Source organism: Bubalus kerabau, chromosome 17 (assembly GCF_029407905.1).
Source record: "Bubalus kerabau isolate K-KA32 ecotype Philippines breed swamp buffalo chromosome 17, PCC_UOA_SB_1v2, whole genome shotgun sequence".
NCBI lineage: Eukaryota > Metazoa > Chordata > Mammalia > Artiodactyla > Bovidae > Bubalus > Bubalus kerabau.
The window spans coordinates 56,521,552-56,536,513 of NC_073640.1; the positions used below are offsets into that span (position 1 = coordinate 56,521,552).

The 14,962-nt window shown below is 55.4% G+C and overlaps 1 protein-coding gene across 3 annotated transcripts; it reads left to right on the forward strand.

Moving 5' to 3' along the window:
* The first annotated feature begins 1,575 nt into the window (after positions 1-1,575).
* Positions 1,576-14,601, forward strand: VASP (vasodilator stimulated phosphoprotein). Of its 3 annotated transcripts, none has more exons than XM_055551104.1 (13): positions 1,576-1,930; positions 9,026-9,197; positions 9,282-9,447; positions 10,510-10,603; positions 11,094-11,143; positions 11,263-11,504; positions 11,643-11,743; positions 12,274-12,325; positions 12,490-12,523; positions 12,738-12,783; positions 12,935-13,025; positions 13,559-13,616; positions 13,744-14,601. In XM_055551104.1, the coding sequence occupies exons 1-13, from the start codon at positions 1,926-1,928 to the stop codon at positions 13,779-13,781; spliced, it is 1,149 nt and encodes a 382-aa protein (XP_055407079.1). In that variant the 5' UTR covers positions 1,576-1,925; the 3' UTR covers positions 13,782-14,601. The 3 variants fall into 3 exon arrangements, with proteins under 3 accessions (XP_055407079.1, XP_055407078.1, XP_055407077.1); XM_055551103.1 differs by having other exon boundaries at positions 11,646-11,743; positions 12,487-12,523; XM_055551102.1 differs by having other exon boundaries at positions 1,577-1,930; positions 12,487-12,523.
* Positions 14,602-14,962: the final 361 nt, after the last annotated feature.

Consider the following 14,962-nt stretch of genomic DNA (forward strand, 5'->3'; position numbering starts at 1 on the left):
GTGCAAGTGGCACACAGAAGCACCACTTTCCCATTTCACAGATGGGAAAGCTGAGACCCAGAGAGGAGAAAGGACTTGCCCATGGTCACAAAGAACTGGGGTTCTCAAGTCTGTCCCCAAACGACTCACAGCCTGAGGAGACACACAGAGAAATAATAATAACCTACAGTGGATCAGGGTTTAAGGCCTTCTACTGTGGGGTAGGGGAGAAGGAAATGGCAACCCACTCCAGTATTCTTGCCTAGAGAATCCTGTGGACGGAGGAGCCTGGTGGGATGCCGTCTATGGGGTCGCAGAGAGTCGGACACGACTGAAGCGACTTAGTAGCAGCAATAGCAGCAGTGTAGGGTAGAGAAGGGGAGAGGATTACTCAGTTCTTCAGAGAAGAATTAATATCAGAGACTGGCCTAGAAGAATGAGATAAAGATCAGGGTATCGCCCAGGCAGCAGGCTCCTTTAGGAAAAAGGTAGGAAGCTTGATTTCCTCACCAAGTCAGCTAGACCCTAAGAATTGTTTTACTTTCATTAACCACTGGAGTCCTGGTGGCTCAGGCAAGAGGGCTCTAGCCCAGATTTATTCCCTGCCTCTAGACCTCAGTTTATCCATTTCTAAACTTGCAACTGATTGCCCAGACTCCTGCCCTCCAGGCCAGGTGGCGCTCTACAGGAGGGGCGTGGTCATATTGCTGGCGTCACGTGGGGGTGGAGTCTGCGGGTCCCGGTGCGGAAGCCCGGGAGGCTGTAGGGACTCAGCCTGAACCTGGCGCGTGGGGGAGGGGTCTCGCAGGAGTCGGTAGAGGGAGGGTCCCCCAACTCCGTGCCCTCGGATTGCTGCATGATCCCACCATCCTCCGCACGCGAAACTGAGTCACGGCGGGGCGTGCGTGGGTAGGGGGCCAGGAGCCTTATTCACACAGGGATCGGGAGTTCCATTCCCACCCAGGTCCACCGCTGCACCCCCACCCCCACCCCGCCCCACACACACACCCTGCGGTTGTGAGTCAGCGGCCGGCCGCGCCCCCTCGGCCCACTTCCTCCTCACCTTCCCTGGGCGGGCGGGGGTGGGGGGCAACGAGAGAGGTGGGCCCCCTCCCCACCTATCCCCCTCCTCGGCGAGGGAGGTGGATCACCCTAGTGACCCCTCATAAATTGGGGGAGGAGGGAGACCTTGGGTGGGTGGGTGGGTGGGGTAGTCCCGAAGGTAGGATTTAAGGGAGAAAATTGGAGAAAATCTATGCTTGACCCGAGGGCCCTCCTCGCCCCCCAAATTGAGAAGAATGTAAAGAAATGAAAAAAAGTCGATGAGGAGGGTAAGAAGAAATTCTGCCCCCCTGATATTCCCCTAAGAATTTCCATCGTGGCAGAGAACTCAGGATCAAGGAAGGATCCCTCCCTCTCTATCAAGCTTCCCCTCTAATTTGGGGGTGACCCCCAGAGTGCATCGCTGTGCAAAAACGTTGGGGAAGAGGGAAATAGCGGAAGTCGAAGGTTCCGCGTTGCCCTTTTAAGCGCCCTCCACCAACCCCCGCCCCCAACCCCACCGCCTTAAGGTGTCCGCGGCCCCTTTAAGGCGCAGGGCATTGTGGGTGCGGGGAGTGGAATTTTGGAACGAAATGTAGCAAAGAGAAGTACAGTAGTAAGAGTAACATTGTAGCTGCCGCCGGCCGAGGGGGCGCGCCTGGGAGGGGACGCCGCACCCTCTTTCTGCCGCACGGACCCCCCGAGCAGAACCCCAGAGGGAAGAGGCGCCCGAGGACCCGCCCCGGCCCCGTCCACGTTCCCCCCCAGGAAGCCGGACTCTATGGGGCGGGACCCTGGGGGAGACTAAGCAGAACCTAGAGCCAGCGCTGAATCTCTGAACCCCGAGCCAGGGGCGCCCCGGGAGCACCTAGCCCGTGGGCGCTCCGCCCGCCCGCCGAGCAGCCATGAGGTGAGCCTCCAACTGCCTCCAGACCGTTCCCTGGCCGGCGCGGGCTCCTGCCGCCCTGCCTTTGTCCCCTCCTCCCTCCAGCTTGGTCCCGGTTGGAATTTGGGGACTGGGCACTGGCGCCTCGGATTTGAGGCCGACCCCCCTTGGACGAGCTCCAGACACTGACCACTTCCCCATGACTCTCAAGGCTCTAGGTGGTGCCGTGAGATTCTCCTGGGAGCCCTTAGGTTTGGGGGCGCTCCGAGGACTCCCGAAATTTTTAAGACTTTTCAGAGAACCTCCAAGTTGGCAAATAATCCCCGCAGAGAAGCTAGGGGTTAGGCAGGACTCAGACTGCCCCCAAATCTCAACCTGGCCCTGAGAGGGATTATGGGGGGCCGGTTTGGGAGTCCCCTGGGACCTGGAAGAGAGATTGAGACGTAGAGCTTGGTTTTCGGGGTCCCCCTATACATGGCGCTGGAAATTCTTCCCACGAGGGACTTTGCTCATTAACTTAGGGGGTACTTAACCCCTAAATTTGGGCGGTTCATCCCCCTGTGAAGGAGGTTGATGTGGACGGATCCAGGGACCCAGACGCAGTCTGGAGGGTCTGGTTGGGACTCCCGTTCCTCGCCGCTCCCCACCCACAATGTGCTTAAAACAGGCTGTGCCTAGGAGGGAGCGAGCGCTCTGTGCCGAGGGCGCCTCCCCGGGCCCGGCCCGAAGGGCGGCCCCTCTCCCCCACCTGCGCGGCCCTGGAGAGGGAGGGGGCGCGGCAGCTGGGGGAAGGGGGGCCTTTGTCTAACTGACTCACCTGTCGAGACAGCTGGTGTGGGGGGGGGGGGGAGGCGGGCTGAGAGTGCCGTGGGCCGGCTGCTTTCCCCACCACGGCGCCTCCCCCTTCTCTCAACACCGCCCCCCCTTACCCAGCCGTCCGGAGTTGTGCGGTTGGAGGAGGGGGCGTTGGAAAGCCTCAAGGTCATAGCCCTCTCCCTCTGGGACTCAGGCTTCCCAGGGAGTTCCAGCTATCTTCCCAGGAATTTAATCCTGGGTTGGGGGGCCCAAGGGACCCAGGGATTTTGTTTTTCCTGGAGCCTCCCTCAAAACTCCTGGGCTCACCTGAGGGCGGGGCCGGTGCGGACTGGGGGACCCGACTGGCCCTCCCCCTCATTCTCCCATCCTCCCCGGCCCCCCATAATCTCTCCCTTGAGGCCTGAGCCTGACAATACTATCTCCTTTCCTCTACTCTCTCAGAGACTTCCTGCTCCAAACCCCCCAGCTTGAGGGGGAGGCCCCTGGGGGGCCGCTGGGGATTAACCCCCTGGGGCCCACATCCTCTCTCATCCGCCACATTCCCTGCCCTTTGACATCTGGGTGGCATTCCTTTTTGTGGTCATTAGAGAATCCCCCCTCCCACATTTGTTCCTTCTGCTGAAAAGGGATTGTTGGAAAATTTGGAACGATGGGGGCACCCACAGACACCCACAAGACTTCCTGCCTACCCTTTCCCCCACTATAGCAACATCTTTAAAAGGTCTGCCCGGGAGAGAGGGCAGTTTTGGGGAGTCAGGCCCTCTTCCTTCACCTTCCCGGGGGACTCTCCTCTCCCACTGCCCCCCAGCCCCGCCCCGTGCGCGCCTCCTCCCCTCCCCCCCCCCCCCACGTTTCCGGTCCCAGGCATGGTGGAAGGCGTGGAAGGCGGATGGCGGATGTCCGAGTTAGTGCTGCCTCACTCACTGAGACCGTAAAAGGGCAGGAGCAATGTCTGGGCCAGCCTCCCGCCCCCGCCTCCCCCAGTCCCAGAGGCCCTGGCCCTCCCACAAGGCCCCCTGCTACTGCGAGCCATGACCAAACCTCCTGTATCTCTTGGGGGGTGGGCAGAAGTTAGCTGATGCCTGTCCCAGCAGAGGGTTACTCCCATCTCCTGAAGGGTCTTCCCTGCTGATGGCCACACTGGCCTTCTTGGGCTGTGCCCCTACTCCCAGGACAGCTAGGAATCAAAAAGACCCACGGCCCTGTCTAGGGGCTGCTGGGGAAACTGAGGGAGGCTCAAAGAGAGAAAAGGCCTGGCCCAAGATCCCTCAGAAATTTCTAAGCAGTGTTGAGGGATGGGAGGGCACTGGGATCCCCTGATTTCTGGCTGGTTAGGCTGGAGACAGTCTTGGGGACAGTTGGAAGAGAGGCTGTTAAGATGGAAAATTACAGTTCTTTTTTTTTTTTTCTCAGTTTGACAAATATTTGTTGAGTGTCTGCCGTGTCCGGGACTCTGCGCTGGAATTCTGGGAAGTGGGGCAGAGGTCTGAGACTCTTAGGGCAGAGGAGACTCTAGAACTTGGTTCATTTATTATTGTTTTTAATAATGAGAGACCATTTGATCAAGCAACTCCTTTGTGCCAGGCATTGTACCAGGTGCCTGATTCAAATTAATCCTCACGGCAATTGTAAGAGATTGATACTATTATGATCGTCCCCCTTTCCCAGATGGGAAAATTGAGGCACTGGGGAATTAAGCAGATTACCTATTAAAGTCAGTTTGGAACTAGGCAAGACTGGATATGAACCAAGGCCTCTTTCCAGACTATTGTACTCTTAAAGAAAAGCAAAGTCAAACCTTTAGTGGCCTTAGAAAAAAACAAGTAACCTGCTTTTACTGTACAAACACTGAAGATAATGCTGATAAGCAAGAAGGAACTCAGTTACCTTCCTGTTCACTTATGGGGAACTGAGGCCTGTCAAGGAGGAGGGACTAGAGTGAACCCATACCAGCCTACAGACCCTATACTTGTGTTTCTATCCAGGGTTGCTTCAAAGATTTGTAGTTTGGAAAGGCTGTGTATCCCTGGGTCTTTGTGGGGTGGATTACAGTTTAAGGGGCTATCAGATGAAGGGGTAGAAGGAAGGGCAAACCTCTCAATGGATAAATTTCAGTAAACCAGAGTGACTGTGCTTGATTGCCTCCCATGATGAGAGGCTCTCTCCTTCCTGTATTGCTTCTTGGCTCCCTTATATGTTGTTTGTGTGCTTAGTCACTTGAGTCTGACTTTTTGTGACCCTTTGGACTGTAGCCCGCCAGGCTCCTCTGTCCATGGGATTCTCCAGGCAAGAATATTGGAGTGGGTTGCCATTTCCTTCTCCAGCGGATCTTCCCAACCCAGGGATCAAACCCATATCTCCTATGACTCCTGCATTGCGGGCAGATTCTTGGCTCTCTGAGCCATCGGGGAAGCTCTCCCTTTTGGTCCTGTGCCAAATTCCAGGTCCTGCGCTTAAGGCTTTTCTTATCTCTTTCAATCCTTACCAAACCCCAGGGAGTTATGGTTTCCAGGGCTGGAAAGTGAGGCTCAGAGAGGTGAAGCCATGCAGCAAGGGGTTGACTTCAGTTCTCCTTTACTGACCACATACTGGAGATTTCCAGAATGGGAGGGCTTGTGGGAGAGTTCTGGGCTGACTGGGGATTCAGGCTGTCTCATGTCAAATTGAGGCTGTGAGACCCCAGTGTCGAGTTGAAAGTGTCAGTCACTCAGTTGTGTCTGACTCTTTGCAACCCCATGGAGCCCGCCAGGCTCCTCTGTCATGGGATTTCCCAGGCAGGAATACTGGAGTGGGTAGCTATGCCCTTCTCCAAGGGATCTTCCCAACCCAGGGATCAAACCCGTGTCTCCTGCATTGCAGACAGATTCTTTACCATCTGAGCCACCAGGGAAGCCCCCAGAGACCACTGGAATTAAGCAGACCTTATATGCATCTCACTCCCGGCTTCCTGGCTGTGAGATTTTTCCGATCTAGCTTTTTGTCTGGTTTATAGGTGGACTTTTTTTTTTTGTGTACCTAAGTAATGAATTAATTTTTTGTAGGTAATACCAGCCCATGGTAAAACAAAGCAAAAAGAGAAGACATAATCAAGCAACTCAAGTGGGTAAACAGTGCGAACTGTCCACTTCCTGCCTCCCTTGTCAGACCCCCGGTGCCCCAGTGCCTCAGAGGCAAGCAGGGGAGGCTAGTCCCCTGAGAAGCAACCTCGCTTTTCACCACTCTGGGTGCAGAGGTATTTATATCCTCCCCAGCTTTTTTTTTTTTTTTTAATCTCTCACACCACTTTATACCTTGCCTTAAAAAAAAAAGTCAGCTTAGCTGTTTCCTCATCTTTAAATGAGGTTAAGAACATTGGGGGTGGGGAAGATCAGGACTTGGGTTCAAATATGAGCCCCTCTGCTTGTTTGCTGTATGACCTGGGATGACTGTCTTCACTCCTCTGTGGCCACAGTTCCTTGTCTGGAAAAAGGGTGTGCACTGAGGTCCCTGCAATGTTCACTGTGGCAGCTGGAGCTCAGTACCTGGAACGGTGTCTGGGACACAGACTAACCAATACATGTGAGCTGCTGTTAAAAAAAAAAAAAAAAACTTTCCTTTTTTTATAGATGGCTAATTTAACAACTCCTGGATACCTGCTAGGTTCTAGGCACGAGTCTAGGTTCTGAGAACACAGTAGTGAACAGAAAAGACAAAAATCCCCGCCCTTGTGGTCCTGACATTTTGGTGGGGGAGACAGATAGAGCCCTGACGAAACACCCAGCGGTGTTTGCAGTGAGAGCTTTTCCAGGTAGGGTAGTCAGGGAGGGCTTCTCAGAAGAGGTGACGGCTAAGCAGAGGCCCGAAGGAGGTGAAAATCCAGGTTGAGGGAGAAAGGGAGCGCAGCCCTCAGGTGGAAATGTGTCTGGCATGTTGAAGTGGGGGCTAGAACGGCTGGTGGGGCCAGTCGAGGGGAGATCAGAGATCATACAGATCATGAAGGCCGCAGAGAGAACTTGGCCAGAATAAAAATTCTGCTGGGAGCTGCCAGCGGAGCTTCCAAGAAGAGGAGAGACACGATCTGACTTGTGTTTTAACAGGATCCTTTTGCTGGAATGGGGATACTGTGGCTTGGAGAGGGACAAGACCAGTCTGGGGTCACTCAGCAAACACCCACAGCTCAGGCTAGTCCAGAGACTGAGCAGGGCAGGGGCTCTTGAAAAGAGCAAAGTGCAGCCAGGGTGGGGTAGCAACGAAGGCCCTGGGAACCTGGCCAGAGTCTGCCCTGGGTGTGGGTGGCAGGTGTGGGCGAGGCCTTAACCCTGCCCTGCCGGGGGCAGCGGAAGCCAGAAACAGCCCCTGAGGCTGCGCTTGTCTAGAATCAGCACCTGGTGTTTGGGTAGGGCCCACACAGTCCGCGGTGGTGAAGACCGTGGACTTGGGGGCCAGGTGGCCTGGGTTCACGTCCTCGCTCTGCTACCTGCTGGCTGTGTGACCATGGGTGAGTCACACAACCTCTCTGTGCCACTGTTTGCAGTCTTTGCAGAATGAGGATGAAATAGCCCACCTGGAAGAGCTGCAGTGAGAATAAAATGAGAGATCCGGAGAAAGGGCTGGGTGAAGTGCCTGATAAGAGGGAGCCCCCCTAATTATGCAAACCTGGGGGCTCAGCTCCCTGGCCTAAGAACTCGGATCTGGGTCAGCTGAGGGGCTTTCCCGGCCTTGTCTTTTATAGTGTCACTGTCACGCTCCAGCCCCTAGCCCTGGTAGAGACAGAGCCATTGCGGGGTATAATTTATCTCCCCAGAAACCTCTGACCACCAACTTCCTCTTTTTAGGAAAAACTCTGGTGGGGGGTGGGGCTGGGCAGGGACTAGTGCTTCCCCCTGGTTTGTGGGTGACCTTGGCCAAGTCACTTCCCGTCTGGGAGCCTGAGTTTCCCCACTGAGAGAGGAGGGCATTGAACCTTCCCAGAAGGACTGGTGAGGGGTGGAGGAGGGCCCTTTGGTGTCTGTTCAGAGTGCCCAGGAAAGGGATGCTGACAGTTACTCAGCACTCATGCCAGGCACCACGCCAAGCACTCTACATGCCCAGACTCTTACTTCTCCCACTGCCCTGGGAGGTGGGGTCTGTCATTTCCCCAGTTTGCGGGCAAAGAAGATGACTTCTGTGGGAAGGTTGCTCGCCTGAGTCACATGGAGTAGGTGGCCCAGCGGGGATTTGAACCTACATCTGTGGATATCAGATCCTGAACCCTGAGCTGCGTTACTGAGCCCCCTCCCCACAGGGCTAAGTCAGATGTCGTCTCCTCCAGGAAGTCTTCTCTGATCCAAAGGCTGGGGCAGACCCTGCTTCTGGGCAGCCCCAGGCCTGGTCTTGGATTATCACCATGTGCGGACAGCACAGTCCCTTGCGATGCTCTCCTGCCCTGCAGGGTGGGGCCGGGGCTGTCTGGGTCACTGCCGGACACAGAGCAGGGAGTGTCTGCTGATGGCCGTTGGCGCCAGGGGGCGGGGGAGGGCGGGTGGCGCCGGATGGATGGGGTGGGCAGCAGGAAGGGGAAGAGCCTGGGATCTTGCATCGGTCCCCAACTTGCTGCAAGCCTCACCCTTCACCTCCCTGAGCCTCAGCTTCCTCCTCCACAGTGGGGAGTGGGGGCAGGAAGGTCCAAGCCTCCCAGCAGAGACAGGGAAACTGAGGCTCCAGATGGGTCAGGCAGGGGCTTGTTCCCAGTGCTGCCCAGGACACCTGCTCTGTCCCTTGCATCCGCTTCTCCTGGGCCCCCTCCTCCAGCTCTCATGCCACATCTCTGTCTCTCGGTCCATCTCAGTCCTCTCCGTCAGCCTGTTTGTCTGCTCTCTGCCTTTGCCTCTCTTCTCCCCATTACTCCTTTCAGTCCGTCTCCCCTGTAACAATCTGACCCCCTTTCTTACCTCTCTCTCCCCATCGTCAGTCTGTATGTTTGTCTCTTCCAGCCGGTCTGACTCTTCCTCTTCCTGTCTCTTGCTCCCCATTTGACTGTCTCTTTCCTTGTCTGTCTCACATCCCCCGGTTTGTCTTATTTGTCTGTCTCTCCCGGTGTGTCTTTCGCCGTCCCACCTGTCTTTTTCTCCTCCAGTCTCCCTGTCTGGGTCTCTCCGAGGGCCTGTCCTCAGCCCTCTCTCTCGGTCTGTCTTCCTCTTCGTGGGTCCCCTATTCCTGGCACACTGGCTTCGCATCTCCGAATCTCCCAGGGGAACGAGAAGGCGACCTGCCCCTGGGGGGAGCATGCCAGGCTCCCCACAGCTAACTGGCCTCTCTCCCTTTCGCCCTCCCGCCTCTCTGCAGCGAGACGGTTGTGTGCACCAGCCGGGCCACGGTGATGCTCTATGATGACAGCAACAAGCGCTGGCTGCCCGCCGGCACGGGCCCGCAGGCCTTCAGCCGTGTCCAGATCTATCACAACCCCACCGCCAACTCCTTCCGGGTGGTCGGCCGCAAGATGCAGCCGGACCAGCAGGTGAGGCTCCCCTCCTCCTTGCCCCCTCTGCCTGCGGGACCTCACCACCGCTCACCCACTTCTCCCCTACCCCTCTCCCGCCAGGTGGTCATCAACTGTGCCATCGTCCGGGGTGTCAAGTATAACCAGGCCACCCCCAACTTCCACCAGTGGCGCGATGCCCGGCAGGTCTGGGGCCTCAACTTTGGCAGCAAGGAGGATGCCACGCAGTTTGCCAACGGCATGGCCAGTGCCCTAGAGGCCTTGGAAGGTTAGAAACAGCGGGCGGAGGGGGCCATTGAGCCCTGCGGTGGGGCCTGGGGCCGCCCCTTTACCACTTGGCCTCAGTATACTCATCTGAAAACAGGGCTCATTCACTGCTGCTATGGAGAGTTACTGGGCTGACCAGAAAGCTCATTCAGGTTTTTCCGATGTTACAGAGAAACCCACATGGATTTTTTTGGCCAACCCAATTCTGTGGGCTTCTCTTTGCCCCAGTTGCATCCACATGTCAAACGCATGGTTCCTAAGAGCCCATTTTGCTCCATGAATTTTTACACTTGCACACTCCTGTGTGACCGCCTCCCAGATCAAGATAGAAATATTTCAGGCCTCCGGGGGGTTTCCTTTGCCCTTTCTCCAGGTAACCATTAGACTGACTGACGTCATTGTCAGTTTTCAAGCCACAATGTTAAGAAAAAACTTCCAGTTGGTATTTCTTAAACTGGAATGTGCCCGCGAGTCATCTAGGAAAAAATGCAGATTCTGAATCAGGTAGGTGGGCCAAGGCCGGAGCCTCTGTGCTTCCAGCGAGCTCCCTGATGATGCCAAAGTTGACCGGTCCATAAAGAGCGCTTTGAGGAGCAACAGTTTTAGGTGGCGGCTGTGCGTCTAGGTTCGCCAGTTGTCAAATGGTGGAGGCAGTTGCTTCCAGGAGCAACTTCAGTGGCAGTCTGAAGCACAAGAAATACACGGGAGCCGGAGGCCTGAGGCTGGGTTAGGAGGGGGCTGTCAGCCTCTTCTGAGCTCTCAGGTAGGGGGGTCTGAGCAGCTGTGACTGTGCGTTAAGAGCCTGGATTCTGGAATCTGCCTGAATTCAAGTCTTGTCCCTGCTAATTCCCATCTGCAGGCCTTGGGGTGGGTGACCCCTTTCTCTGGGCCTTTGCTGTCCTGCCTGTGATCTGGGTATCCTTCCAGTGCCCACCGCCTGTCAGCTTAGTCAGGGGAAGCGGGTGCCAACCCTCCTCACAGGGTACCTGGAGGCCCCTTGGTATCGTGCCAAGGGGTGGGGCTGGCTTCCGTGTGACTCACTAGCCTTTACTCTCACTTCCAGGAGGTGGGCCCCCGCCCCCGCCACCACCTACAGCACCTCCCACCTGGTCTGCCCAGAATGGCCCCTCGCCAGAGGAGATGGAGCAGCAGAAAAGGTGGGGCCGGTCCCCGGTGGGAAACCCTCCCCCAGCCAGAGTTCTAGGTGGTTCCAGAACCCCTGACACCTAGAGTTAAGACCTCTCCAACTTTCAGTTTTCAGAATGTTCCAACTCCCAGGGGACTAGAAATCCACATCTTTAAGAACCAACCCCCCCACTTGGAGTTTGAAAAACTCCTGATGCCCAGAGTTACAGAATCCTTCAAATCTCAGTCCCCTGGACTCACAGAGTCCAGAACTGGGTTGTTTAAAGGATCTTGGGCGTTTTGTGATTCCTGATGGTCTGATGACTAGATCGCTCACATCCTGGTCTCACCCTGTCCCTGCCCTCACCACCCCACCCCCGAGCCCTTTCCTGGGCCCCTGGGGGATAGAAGAAATGAGCGGAGCTTAGGAACCAGCCCTGCCGGACACCTCTGAGAGGCAATCCGGGAGGTTGCTGGCCATCTGGGGGCCCTGAGTGATAGCCACTCGCCCTCCCTCCCCAGGCAGCAGCAGTCAGAGCTCATGGAGCGGGAGCGCAGAGCCTCCAATGCAGGTGATTGCTCAAATGGCCTCAGGGGTCAGGGGACCGCCCCAGAGGAGGGGGTGGGCCAGCCGGACAACAAAGAATGAAGCTTCTCTCTTAGCACCCCTCTTGTTTTGTTTTTCTTACAGGAGGCCCGCCTGCTCCCCCAGCTGGGGCACCACCACCGCCCCCAGGACCTCCCCCTCCTCCGGGTCCACCCCCACCCCCTGGTCTCTCCTCCTCAGGGGTCTCAGCTGCCACACAGGGAGCAGGGGGAGGCCCACCCCCGGCACCCCCTCTCCCTACAGCACAAGGCCCCAGTGGTGGAGGGACTGGGGCCCCCAGCCTGGCCTCAGCCATTGCTGGCGCCAAACTCAGGAAAGTTAGCAAGGTGAGGGGTAGGCGCAGTGGGTGTGGGGTGATGGGTCTGATATAATAATGGAATGAGGCCAGAGTTGCCTGGGAGCCTCACAGGAGGGCTGGGAGGCCCCCCCCCCGTAAAGCCCTCTCTTCTCTGTAATTTCTCCAGCAGGAAGAGGCTTCAGCGGGGCCTGTGGCCCCCAAAGCTGAGAGCAGTCGAAGCACGGGTGGAGGCCTCATGGAAGAGATGAACGCCATGCTGGCCCGGAGGTGAGCCTGAGCCCAGAGCTCTCAATGGTCGTGGAAAGCTCTCAAAACAAACCCCTCAGCCCAGCAGTTATCACCTGGAGATTCCGGTTCAGTTGGACCAGGTGTGGGGAGGGCTCAGATTCCTGGTTAGTTTGTTTTTTTGGGTGAAAGTTTATCCTTTGATAGCCAGGTTTGAGATATACTGATGGGGACTGCATTCTCCTGAGATGGCTGAGGTTTGCAACCCCCTAGGTAGCCTCTGGAATGTTCTGGAACCCAGAATTTTAGGACCTTAGATGACCTTGCCTCAGAAGCTGGGGACTCTACCCTGAGAATTTTGTGATTCCCAAATGCAGGAATCCTAAACGCCACCCCCAACCCCTCATTCGTGAACAGCACCCTCTTTAACTTCTAAAATTAAAATGTGCTTAGCCTTGATGAATTCCAGAAGCCTGCACCCTAGGACCCACTTTTCCAGAACCCTGGGAAGGGAACTGTTGAGTGGCTGAGAGAGGACAGAAGCCATCTGTTTCTGCCTTTCTCTCCCGCAGAAGGAAAGCCACGCAAGTTGGGGAGAAACCCGCCAAGGATGAATCTGCCAATGTGAGTTAAGGACCCTTCCTGCCTAATACACCTTAGGATATACCATTAGAGTAGGAATATTGGGGCGGGGGCTGTGATAGGGATTGGCTGTGTTTGAAGGTGGAGGAAGAAAAGGAGCAGAATGGCCATGTCTGGCTCGTGACAGTTTTATTTCCCACCAGCAGGAGGAGTCAGACGCCAGAGTCCCAGCCCACAGTGGTGAGTGAGAGCCCAGTCTAGTCACAGGAACTACAAGTCCCAGGATGCCCTCTTCTCATATATAACACACCTTCATGGGAGAGTCTGTACAGATAATTCTGGGGATTGTAGTCTGAGATGGTTCTTTGAACGGGGGCTGATGAGGCTCGGGAAGAAAGGCTGAGGCAGGGCATTCCTTGTTCCTGATCTTTTTGACTTATTGTTTGTCCCACAGAATCTGTGCGGAGACCCTGGGAGAAGAACAGCACAACCTTGCCAAGGTGGGCCATCAATACTGGGGCCCTACCCCCAGAAAGAGTCGGACTTGCCAAATTTGTAGGGAGGAACACAGTGTGACCCCTGGAATGGGAGGCAGGGGAGGCAGACCCTCTCTCTAACCTCGTTTCTGCCCCACACCACGCCCTCTCCCAGGATGAAGTCGTCGTCTTCAGTGACCACTTCCGAGGCCCACCCCCCTACGCCTAGTTCCAGTGACGAGTCAGACCTGGAGAGGGTGAAACAGGTAGGGGAGGGGACTGGGGGTGAGCCTCGGGATAGAAAGGAGATCTGGGTCTAGACTCTGCCACTGACCTGCTATGTGATTCTAGAAAAGGCCTTGGAACCCTCAGCTTCCCAGTCTGAGAACTGGAGAAATTGGATCGTGTCAGGGATGACAGACCCCATAACCACCTTGTCCAATGCCCATGACAGACCTTACTAATCTATCACTGCACTCATTCCTGATGAGTATCCAGAAGCTTTTTCAGCACACTGGCTGCAGACATTTATCACCAACCAGAGTTGGCAGGAGACTGGAATGTCTTATTTGCCAGCCCTGGTACTGGATGTTCTCCAGTACTTTTTTCTCTGGCTCAGAGGATCCAGAATTCTCCCCTAGAAATCTCAGTCACTTTGTGGCCTGGCCAGCGATGTCATAGTGTGTGTGTGATACGGGTCTTGACCCTCCTTCCTCTGGCCCCTCAGTCATTAAACGGGGGATTCACTTCTACAAGTCCAGGTACTCTTCCTCATTGGTTGTACCCCCATTATTTTCAGGAGCTTCTGGAAGAGGTGAGGAAGGAATTGCAGAAAGTGAAAGAGGAAATAATTGAAGGTGAGGTGTTTTCCTTTTTAAACATTTATTTATTTTGGAGGAATGGTGTCCCTTGGAAAGCCCTTGTTTTGGAAGGGAGAAGGGGAAGAGGCTCTGCCCCTGACCTCTGCCCACTGTTTCTTTCCAGCCTTTGTCCAGGAGCTGAGGAAGCGGGGTGCCCCCTGACCACAGGGCCCCAGAAAATCCAGTTTCTCCTTTCCGCACACACCCTCCTCCTGTCACCCTGCTTTCCCTGCCTCAACTTGACTTGGAATTGGCTGAAGTCTACACAGGAATGCATCTTCCCCACTCCCTATGTCACTTGGAAAATTCCAAGGGGGTGTGGCTTCCCGAGCACCACGCCCACACACATATTGGCTGCTGATTGGCTGGGGAAGCCCCCACCCTTTGTTCCCTTTGGTCCTTCCCCTCTGCCATCCCCTTGGGGCTGGTTCCTCTGCTGGGGATGTACCAAGTAACCCCACAGTAAGGGGGAAGGAAGGAGGGAATTTCACATTCCCTTATAGAGATTCACTTTAACGCTTAATGCCTTTGAAGTTTTGTTTTTTAAGAAAAAAAAGTATATATATATATATTTAGGTTTCTTGTGGGGGGAGGAAATTTTTTTTTCTCTTTGGTTTTGATAAAACGGGGTGTGGGAGTTTTTAAATGCTGTGCCCCTGGCTTGTCCCATTTGGGACAGCTGTGTAAGGAGGGTTATCCCACCAGGCTGGGGGTGCCTCCCCTTACCCCAGGGACCGACCTCCCTTCCCTCTGGCTCCTTCCCCTTTTCTATGACGAATTAAGATGCTGTAACTTTTTGGAACCTCAGTTTTTTGGTTTTTTATTTGGGTAGGTTTGGGGGTCTAGGCCATTTTTACCCCCTGGGGATAAACAAGATAAGGGGGAAAGGAATAGGGGAGGAAACCTCTCCTCTTACCTTCACCTTTAGCTTCTTGGAAACGGGCCCCTGTGGAATAAATCTGCCAGTTTTTATAAATGCTAAGATTTCTGGCGTCATTTGAATGGCTGCTCTCATGAGGATGGGCATGTCCCTCCCTCCCTCAGTAATCCACCTTCCCTCACTTTCCTCCTTCCCACCGAAACCTGCTCCTCTGCCCCCTCTCGCTTCCCGGTGCCCCTCAACAGGCAGCTTCCTTAGTCCTTTCCACCCAGCCCTAGAGAAAGCCAAGGGCATCCCTCATTGACCGTTTGCCCTTGGGCCAGACCCTTTGGTTCTCCTGGACCTCAGTGTCTCGGTCTGGAAAAAGACTCGAAGGATGACTCAGGCAGGCCTCCTCCCACCGGGAACCCTTCCAGCTTCTAATTTTAGTGAGCCTTGTACCCATTTGGCAGATGTACATTAT

What these genes read in the sequence shown, in the direction of transcription:
- VASP (XM_055551102.1), top strand. An exon ending in TGCCCTAGAGGCCTTGGAAG is followed by an intron (nt 9,448 to 10,509) that starts GTTAGAAACAGC and finishes TCTCACTTCCAG; the next exon opens with GAGGTGGGCCCCCGCCCCCG. An exon ending in GAAAGAGGAAATAATTGAAG is followed by an intron (nt 13,617 to 13,743) that starts GTGAGGTGTTTT and finishes GTTTCTTTCCAG; the next exon opens with CCTTTGTCCAGGAGCTGAGG.